The 10,740-nt window shown below is 38.6% G+C and overlaps 1 protein-coding gene across 1 annotated transcript in view; it reads right to left on the bottom strand.

Annotated features, from left to right (window-relative positions):
- Positions 1 to 66: 66 nt before the first annotated feature.
- LOC136038256 (ATP-dependent zinc metalloprotease YME1L-like) overlaps positions 67 to 10,740 on the bottom strand; it is a 51,438-nt gene continuing 40,764 nt past the window's right edge. Inside the window, exons 10-11 of the mRNA XM_065721373.1 lie at positions 1,607 to 1,753; positions 67 to 267 (exon numbers count right to left, since the gene is read on the bottom strand). Of these exons, the coding sequence (XP_065577445.1) occupies positions 82 to 267; positions 1,607 to 1,753 (333 nt within the window). The 3' untranslated portion in view covers positions 67 to 81. The remainder of the gene's footprint in view (positions 268 to 1,606; positions 1,754 to 10,740) is intronic.

Genomic DNA, 10,740 nt, shown 5'->3' with positions numbered 1-10,740 from the left:
TAAGCTATTTGTGCTCTATGTTTTTTGGCCTTTCGTTTTTTACTTTAAATCCACATTTCTTTTTTTTTAATTCGGTACTCGCTACCAAGCCACATATAAGCTTACCTGTAAAATTTTATGAATTTCCGAATCGATCATTTCACTGGTTTGCGGACTAAGGTCACTAACAGCAACAATATTGTTTCCATTGTCGTCAAAAGTACGAAGTCCTACTTTCTCAGACATTCCCAAATCCTTAACCATATGTTTGGCAATGGCTGTTGCACTCTACAAAATAATACAAAATAAAGAATAAACAAAATAAATTAAGAGAATTACAGAAAACAGAAAATACAAACAATAAAGTATCAACGTGTCTCCTACATATATAAAATCAATTGTATATATGTTACTCTTTCTTTCCACGGCTTAAGTATTTGAGCTATAGACACGAAACTTTCTGCAAATAGTCTAGGAACCGAGAGAATAGGATTGTATATCGCTTTTCGGGTTTCGCATCATTATTTCACTTCTCCTGTTCTTGTTTTATTTTTTGGACTTGTATGACATGTCAATTTTCATGGTTCCACGTAGGTTAATGTTAGTTTCGAGAGCAGGGGGGAGGGAGGGGGTAGTATAAATTTTTGAATTATACCAAAAATGTGAAAAGTATCTGCTTAAAATTTCAGGACACGCCCAGGCCCCCGGATGTAGATTTACCTTTTCTTCTGCAAAAACTGCAGGGTAGATTTCAATGACAAAATCTGATAAATAATGATATAAACCACTAAAAAGAGAGTGCAGGTGAATGCCAATTTTTTTTAACAACGACAGCAAAAAAAGTTTCGAGCAAGTTTTTTAAAAGTGAAACATATCGAAAATGAATGAATGGAAGTGAACCACAGAAGTTTTTTAAACAGTTAAATAAATCCATATTTCAAAGCGCTTTCAAAGCAACATGAAAAAGGAAGAAACTTTTATACTATTTACGCAACTTTCTACGGTAAGTGGAGAAGTTCTGACGTATCAAGCATAACAAAACACAGTAGCCTAACGCATAAATCCATACAACTAACCACGGTGACTACAATCATCGTCTAAATTCATCACAATCATCATACCAAACGATTCAAAAGCTAGAAAATATGAAACGTAGATTCAAGCTCTGATCAAGCGAAAAAGGCTTTCTAGGTAAACTTTGTTAATGTATTTTATAAATTTATTAATTTCTCATGAAGAAATTCTATTTTATTGCACCTATGTTAATTATGGGCACCTGTAGAAATGAAGGGTGTACAAAAGCACAGGATGGTTGGCCCAAAACTTCCCATTGTACTTCCTGGCTGAAGGGCTAAGAAAAGTAGATCAGCACCGCAGGTAGGGACTGTAAAGTCCAATGCCGTATTATTTACCTTTACCATTATGTTTTTTTTTCATAACGTAACATAATCCTACGCAGCGTAAAATTCTATACAGAGCCTACTAAAAAATTTGCTCCGTAAGATTACATCAAGTCTCAAGTTATGCTAGTATTGAAGGTTCTACGGTGTAGTGTGAAAGCTCCATTAGATGAATACCATAGAGTTAGACATAAAATTTTCCAAGAAATAGACGAAAAAAGGCTTACTTTTAAATCACTGGAAGCACCGCTAGTTATCTTCTCGGTACCAAACGTCAGCTCTTCGGCAGCTCTTCCTCCCATCATAGAATCCATTTGTGCCAGAAGTTCCAGCTTAGTCACATGAAATTTCTCCTTTTCAGGCATATACGACGTCTAAAATTATACATAAACATGTTTCCAGCCATATATTTTGTTTTTGTCTATTTTGGCTGTTTTTTAATTTGGGTAAACAAAAAATTTTTGAGCACTACTTTCATCAATATTTTCAAGAAAGTTTTTGGAGTTGTTCGGTGAATTAGAATTTCATGAACTTTTAGAAATTGGTATTTGACCTGGTTCCTAAAAGTTTCACTTACCTAGCTCAACAATTCTCTTTGAAGTGCCAATGGTATCCAATAAAACATTTTTTGGTCTCTGGACTGTCCATTATTAGCCTAATTCTAATATTTCTTAGACGATTCTTTTTAAAATAATACCCGGGAGACGCGACCACGAAATTAAACTCCCCAAATCTGGACACAAATCCTCCTTGCCTCTAATTCCTTTTTGCATCCTTGCAATAAAACTTGAGTATGGTTTAAATTAACGGACTATTCAGGTAGCTAAGAAATAAACTTCTACAGCTAAACCTCTATAGTCAGAATTGCATCTTGAATCCAAATTTAATATTCATTTGCGTCAGAAATAAGTTTCACCGCCCAAATATTACTGAAAAGCTGACTGGTTTACACAAAAGATTCGGAAACAGCGTATCGACGTTTGTCGCCTCACCATGGTTTAATTCGTTTGTTTCATTCATTTTATTTATTCAATGTTATTGTTGCTTAATTGTTTTTGGTGATTTATTCGGTTTTTTTGTGTAATGTTGTTGTTGATTTTCGTTTGTGTTTATTCCACTATTTATCTTTTGATGTCAGTGGGTTATAATATAGTTACAATTATAATGTAAGTTATAATGTAATTATAATAAGGTTATAATGTAAGTGGGTATATATATATATATATATATATATATATATATATATATATATATATATATATATATATATATATATATATATATATATATATATATATATATATATCTTACATTATAATTATAACTATATTATAACCCACTGATATCAAAAGATAAATAGTAGAATAGACACAAACGAAAATCAACAACATTACACAAAAAAAAAAAAAAAATCACCAAAAACAATCAAGCATTTTTTTTTTCATTGCTAATGCGGGATAGGGGGCCTTAACACTGAAACATACAGACTTGCACTTTGACATATTTATGGAAAGACCGCGGTACAGGCCGCAAATTTTCGTCAAATTTGACGGGTTATTAAGAAACTAGCCGAATAGGGCCCCATCGGCAAAATTTTTCTTTAAGAGAATCTATAAATACCTTATGCGCCACCTATGTCCGAGGAGGAACTGTTTGTTTTTATACTATTTACCAAGAAACTACATCAGTAAACCTGCTTGGTGCACTTTTTGCACAGAAAAAAATTAAATGAAGCGAAAGATATGAATAAAATGAAAAACTTAAAAATAAATCGAATTCGCTTGGTGCACAATTGGCACTTTAAACAAAGTGAAATAAAACATATAAATAAAGCGAAGGATAAAGCAAAAAATCCAAAAAGAAAACGAAAATTCACTCTTGTTATAACTACTTTATGTTTTGTAGCTTATAATTAATTCAATTTAACAATTGATTAGGATTTTAATAGAAGAATCTTAGTAGGTTTCCAAACGTATGTACGTAAGAATTTACTGGTGGGAGAGAGGGGGGCAGCTCGTCAAAAACAGAAGTAGATTTTAGTGAATGTACGAAGTTCAGCAGAAACAGGTCCAAAATAAACAGTCAAGTGATAAAATCATAACTAAAATGACGAATATGATACTGGCTTATGTATCAACGAAATGTTCAAATTGTTTATTTTAGAGTCTGGGGTAGTTGCTAAATTATTTGTGAAGTGTAGCTCTTAAAAGTAAATAAAAGAACCTCAAATTAAATATTAATCATTTTAAACTTACATGTTAGATAAAAAATTCTTACTTTATTAAGAGTGTTGGAAATGTATAATTATTTTCCCCATTCCTTTCTTTGGGTGACTATATGAATTTCATGTTAAAAAAAAAAGTTCCTTGCCCTATGGAAACTAAATTCTGTTGCGGAAAAAAAAGCACAGATTGACGAAAGAAATTTATTGCACAAAAACCTACAGCCTTGTATTTTTTTTTTTTTTTTTTTTTACATAGCCTTGATGCTTATCCAGGCATTTGTCAAAGCTTTGTACAAGCTTTTATATAACTTTCTTCGTAGAATGCTGCCACCTGTGCAGTCATCCATGAAGTAATATGTTCTTTCAGCTCTTCATCCCTGTTGAGGCGCTGACCTCCAAAGGAAGACTTCAGATGGAGAAAAAAAATGGAAAGTTGCTAGGGGAAAGGTCAGAGCTGAACGGAGGAGGGTTAAAACGTCTCAGACGAAGTCCCGTAAGAGTTTCTTTTTGTCACCTTCGCAAGTGTTGTCGCGCATTGTCATGAGTGAAAATCACGCCTTTTGTGAGCATTTCTCGGCACTTATTTTCCTGCTGGGGGATTTTCCGCAGAGAAAATCTTCAATTAGGAGAGAATTTTCAGGGGGTGGGGTAAGCTTATCAGGGAAATTTCCCAGAATTCTTATACGCAATCCTTTTTATTTGTCTTTCTCTTTGCCGACACAATTTTACGCGTGGAGATGTTAAGGGCAATTGCTCGGAGAAAATTTTACCAGGACTGAATTATCTAGAGGACCTTACGTGGGAAGGGGAGTATTTTTTCTTGGAGGTGGAGCCAAATTTCCTGTCATACTGTATCCCAATAAACTTCTTTATTCTTTGTTTGACTTCGCAGCTAAATATCTATCAGCAAACCGTCTTCTCTGTCCCAAAGCACTGAGTATGTGACTTGCCGAGATTTCAAGGGGTTTATTTTTAGGGGAGCCAACCTTACCCGGGGACAAAGTGTGCCTCCGTTCCATCAATTGCTGTTTGGTTGCACAGGTACCATAGATAACCAAAGTTTTATCGCATTGCCTTCGTTAACCTCACAGGTTAACGTCGATGAATTTGACACTTCTTTACTTTGACATTGATTTAACACTTCTCGCATACAGAAAACGAATCCACTGATTAAACTTAAACAAGAGACGGTATCTCTAACCAGCTCAGCCCTTACAAACAAATGCTACGATGTGCACAAAACCAACAGCGCACTCAAAATGGCTTCGTTTGGCTCTGCTTGATACAGATTGAATGCCACTCACGCACAGAACCGCGAACGCACTGCAGCCGCAGAGAATAACTTTGCCGTACAGCCGCAAGAGGGTGATTGTGGTTGAGTTTGATTCTTTGCTGTTAATGGGATAAAGCTTCTGCATTACTTTGAGGTTTTTTCATATTGATTTCTACACTATAGAGATAGATTTTTAGCTAAGGAGAATTTGAGACACCTTCTCCAATTCCTAGTATAGGTCTTTTTCTCTGGATGTTTTTATCAGCGCCATCTCTTTTCTCATATTGACCAGCTCGCCATCTACATTGCCTTTTTCATATAGCAATATTTTTGTGGCTTTTCATATAGCGCCGGTCTATAGTTGCCAAGTATCTGTCTTCCAAAAGTCCGCAGATTAATTACACTGATTCGTTTATCTTTTACATTTGGAGAAACCTTTCATTAAGTGCTGATTTTTTCTCAAAACAAGCAGAAGAGGGGAAGGAACCCCCCGGAAGTGCCGTATTGTACCCGCCGGTATTCAGTTACCCGTAAATTGCGGGGAATAGGTGAGGGGGTCCTTACGCTTCCCTTGTTCTTGGATTATTTCAGTAACTTGGGTATTCATTCAGTGCTTGGTGCGTGGATTTGAAATAGATTTTCTTCAGATTATTATTAACCTGTCCTATAGTTAGCGACTTGTGCTTGCCGGCGAACTGATTGTAGAATAGTGAAACAACAGTATACACGAGCTTTCTGAGAAATGGCTGGTGATCCATGTCTCAGATGTAAGAAAAACGTTACAAGAGCTCAAGGCGGAATTCAATGCCGTACCTGCACGAAGTGGTTACATTTCTCCTGTGCATCCGTCACCTACAGCAAAGAAGCTACTGAAAAATTATTGGGGAAGTGGCAATGTCATCGATGCAAAGAAGTAACTAAGACACCAAAAGTCGCGACAGTCGGAACTCCGAACAGTCAAAGGCAGCATAATCAAGGCTCCATTATTGTATCTACTGCTTCAACGCAGTCTTTAGACAACAATGAACCCTTGATCATCGGTGAAAGTCCTTTGGTTCACGAAACCCCTACCATACAATCTCGTAGCGAACCTTGCAGTTACTGCCACACCCAGACAGAAGCCAGCACATCATTTCGCTGTTTTTTTCTGTAGTGAGTGGGAGCATGCCTCCTGCCGTGGAATAAACTCTGATATTGTCCTTTCGATGAAACTTCATGACCCAAAATCAATCTTGTTTCGATACGAGTGTTCATCCTGCTCCAAGCAGAATGTAGCCCATCTGCAGCTACAAGTTAGGACAATGGCAGATCGCACGAAAACCGTCAATCCAAATGAACAGAGACGATCAACCCTAAATTCCGGCGATCAAGCACTGTATTCCCATGTGGCTCAAAATGGAGCAGCCGGTCTTGGTGCAAGTATACCAACTGCAGCCTACGTGACCAACTCAATCGAAACGCTTCTATTAGCTGAAAAGGAGAAGCAATTGCGGGAAGAAAAACGACATAACTTAGTCATTGCGGGAATTCCTGAGTCTGATAATCTGAATGGAATAGAGTCACAAGTAATCATTGAACTTTGCCGAAAGAACAGCTTAGGAGCCACCTTAGAAATCGATGACTTTATTGAGACTAGGCGACTAGGAAGAACAAGAGAAAATGACAAACCAAGAAAGCTCCTTGTAAAGCTCCGAGATGACGCTTCAACTTTGGCAAACGAAATACCATTCTGAAAAATGCCAGAATTTTGCGAAATTCTACAGATCCCCAGACCCGCTGTGAGATCTACATAGGGCCTGATCTTACACGACTCCAGCTACAGACTCAAGCAGAAAGAAGGAATCTCAAAAGAATTGAAAATGCCATCCATGAGCGAGTAGCAACAGATCAAACACAACAATAGCAACAAAGAACCATAGACAAAACAGTGAATGTTACTTGACTACTACCGCCTGACACCCCCACCATCAACTCTACAAATGATAACTATGAAAAGGCCAGGAATCCGCAACCCACCGTTATCTGAGCTGTCACCTTCTTGGTGCCAATTCTACAGAAACATACCTCCACCATATAATCTGTCAAATGGGGAGCAAGACCAACAAAGCTCCAGCCCAGCGTTCTGCAACTTGAGGAGCCCATCTGACAATCACCACGACAACCTGCAAAAAGGGAAGAAAACAGGTAAATCCCAAACCAAATCGACTCTGTCAAATAACCTTCTACCCGGAAAGAGACTCCCCTGGCCACAGCAAATCAAAACAAATCCAAACTGCATCATCACCACCTCCACCTCAATAAATACTCAAGGTCTAAGTCTAGAGACTCCTGATTCTTCTTCCTGCAATCTGGAAAGAGGGAAAAAGAAAACAGTTTTCAATACGAAGCCAACCCAAACTTACCGCTTTCCAACAATAGCCCTGTCGAATGTTCACTCTCTCAACAACAAGACAGAAGATATGGAAGTTTTCTTAAGGAAACGCGACATTGACGTCATGTGTATGACAGAAACATGGATTTCGTCTTCGGCTTTGGCCATTATCGACGGGGACTCCTGTTACATTTCCCCACGCTGCAGCGCATCAGGTGAGCCTATGATGCACGGTGGCGGTGTCGGTTTCTACTGCAAAGAAAACATGCCTCACACGATCCTGGATGTCTCAGTGCCAAAGACCCATCACATCGAAGTTTCATGGCTTTGGGCACGACCAAAAGGCCTACCTCGTCAAGTGTCGTCACTGATATGTGCCACAGTATATTTCCCTCCAAGAGGACCATACCGGCGATAACTAGTGGAATATCTCCAACAAAGTTGCGACCTCATCAGATCTAAATACCCATATGCTGGAATCTTTCTTTGCGGGGACTTCAACGACCTGAAGCCGAACTGGATCGAGAGCTCTACAGCCCTTCGTCAAATAGTTAATGTAAAAACAAGAGGAGAAAACACCCTCGATTTGATCTTCACTACACTTGGTGATTTCTACTTAGATCCCTCGGCGGAAGCACCACTCTCAACCAGCGACCACGCAACTGTTCTATTGCGACCAAAGTCAACAGTGGAACCTAGTAAACCAACCCAGTTCACTTACCGTCCGCTCACAGAGGAAGGCATAATTGGCTACAGAGAATGGCTCAAGTCGGTATGCTGGTTCGCCTTTTCAAAGACGAAAATGCAAACAGCATGACCGAACTCTTCTATGAGAAAACGACTCGAGAGTACGAACGATTCTTCCCTGAGAAGCGAGTTACAATTAAGCCACAGAGCAAACCATGGGTTAACCCGAACATAAAAGCTGCAATGAGAGAGCGAGACATGCTTTACAAGACAAAGCCCCATTGTGATGAATATAAACGGAAGAGAAATATAGTAGTGAGACTACTAAAGCAAGCTAGGCGTCTGTATGGACACCAAATATTCGCTAGGTTGTCAGCCAGTGATCCAAGGAAGTTCCACACAACTGTACGGAAGTTAATGGGACAGCAGAAGTCAAAATCCATTCTGAAGGACGAGCAAGGAAAGAATTTAACCGCAGAAATAATTAATGCCCACTTCTCAAATATTTGCCGCCAACAGCCTCCCCTCAATACTTTACCACAGAATGGTCCGATTGAAACCATCCCTGTCATCACAGTTTCCCAGGTCCAAGAAAAACTCGAACACCTAGATATTAGGAAAGCCTCTTACCCTGGCGAAATTCCTATAAGGCTGATACACGCATGCTCCTCCTTCCTGGCCACGCCATTGGCTATGATGTATAACCAGTGTCTACTGGAAGGCGTTTTTCCAGATAAGTTTAAAAAGGCATATATCACACCTATTCCGAAGAAAACATCACCGACCTCACCGTCAGACCTTAGGCCGATTTCGAAGACGCCCATCATCTCGAAAGTCTTTGAAGACTTTATTCTACAGTGGCTACTAGCAGAAGTAGAACATAAAATCGACCCTATGCAGTTCGGTTTTCGTCGAGGGCACAGCACAACACATTATCTGGTCAGATTACTTCATGATCTACTAAAGCATCTAGAGATTTCGGAGGCCCTTGCTGATATAATAATTTCTGATTTCGTGAAAGCTTTCGATCTCCTTGACCACGAGACTGTTATCAATGAAGCCCTTGCCCTGGAGGTCTCGCAGTTTCTGCTGTGTATCATCGCAAGTTTCCTTTCTGGTCGTCAACAGTGCGTACAACTTGAAAACGGGGAAGCATCCAACTTCCAAGACATCATATGTGGAGCAGCCCAAGGAAGCAAGCTAGGTCCTCATCTTATTTGTCATTGTAATCAACCGACTGATGAGACAACATAAACAAAGGTACAAGTTCGCAGACGACTGTTCAATAAGTCTACTACGATTCCTTCCAAAAACACACGACCAACTCGAGCCCCTGGTTGCAGAGCTTCGGGATCAAGCTGATCAAGTGAAGCTCCAGCTAAGTCTTGAGAAAAGCTGTGTGTTGCGTGTCAACTTCCTAAAGAAGAAGAGCATTGACGAACCTGCACCTCTCCAAACAAAGAAATCAGTTAATATACTCGGCATCACACTAAGTGACGATCTTAGGTTCGGAGATCACATCAACCAGATCAAAGCAAAAGCAGCTGGTCTTCTAAAATCCTTTGCAAATCTCAAAAGGTTTGGAATGACAGAACAACTCCTTCTTTCGTGCTACAAAACTTATGTAATGCCCATAGTCATGTATGGCTGTCCGGTCTGGCACCCATCGCTCACAGAGAAAGACAGAAGTCAGCTTGAAACAATTCAGACAAGAGCCTGCAAAATAATTCTTGGATCAAATTACAAAAACTACGAAGAAAGCTTGAGCGAACTCCGGCTCCCAACCCTGGATGAAAGGAGGCACGAAACACTGATGAAGTTTGGAGCCGACATCCTGAAGTCCCCAACGCACCGAGATATCCTGCCTCAGTTTACTTCAGTTACTCACGCACACAAGACGAGGGTGGCAACTTTTAAAGAGGGAAAAGAACTGTTAGAATGCCCGCCTACACACTCAACGACAAGATTTTTAAACTCCTTCGTTCCATACTTCGTGAAGCACTACAACGACAATATCCTCAAATCGAAGTGATAGCTCATCATGTGTGTTCTTTATGTTTCGTCTTTTTGCGTTTTTCTATTTTCTTTTTTTGTTTGACGATACCCATGTTATTGCATTGTGATAAAGGGAAAGAATAAAGATTATTATTATTATTATTATTAACATGAACGGAACTTACGTTCCAAACATACAAGCTAAACTATTCAAGCTAGAAACTTAAAATTTTGAACAAATCATTCTTGAGCCGTGAAAACGTAAATATATGTATGTTAACTCATCAAAAATAAAGAATCGATGAAAACTGAAAATGTCGTACCTTAAAAATGGTATTTATAAATATTTGTATATATTTAAGTTATTATCCAAAAATGACAGTGGTATAACATTTTCATGTGTTTAAGCTATTTTCATGTAAGTAAGGTTATGTAAGGCTATAAGGCTGTTAGTAAGGCTATACAAAAGTAGAACCAGCCCGATGAAAACATAAACCATATGCGAGTGCCGAAGGGAGAAAAGGAGGCTAGGCTTCTTCTTTAATTTTTTATTTTTCGTTTAAGTTTGATGTCTAAATTTCAAGCAAACAATTTTGATAAATTTTCTAGACTAAAAAGAAATTAAAACTAAAAAAACAAGTTTCGTAAAACAACGAAAAATAAATATCTTATTTTAAACTCGCATTGAAAAAAAATGCCCTCTTAGCTTTTTGTGTTGATTTCATTTATTTATGGATCGGGTTTCTTCGGGCTATAGTATCTACTTATCAAGAGATAGGAAGAGAGGGAGGATAGGATGAGTGCCCCCTTA

The sequence above is a fragment of the Artemia franciscana genome, chromosome 17, assembly GCF_032884065.1.
Source record: "Artemia franciscana chromosome 17, ASM3288406v1, whole genome shotgun sequence".
In the NCBI taxonomy this organism is placed as follows: Eukaryota; Metazoa; Arthropoda; class Branchiopoda; order Anostraca; family Artemiidae; genus Artemia; species Artemia franciscana.
The sequence above is the reverse complement of the archived record's forward strand: the minus strand, read 5'-3'. Positions and strand labels throughout refer to the sequence as shown.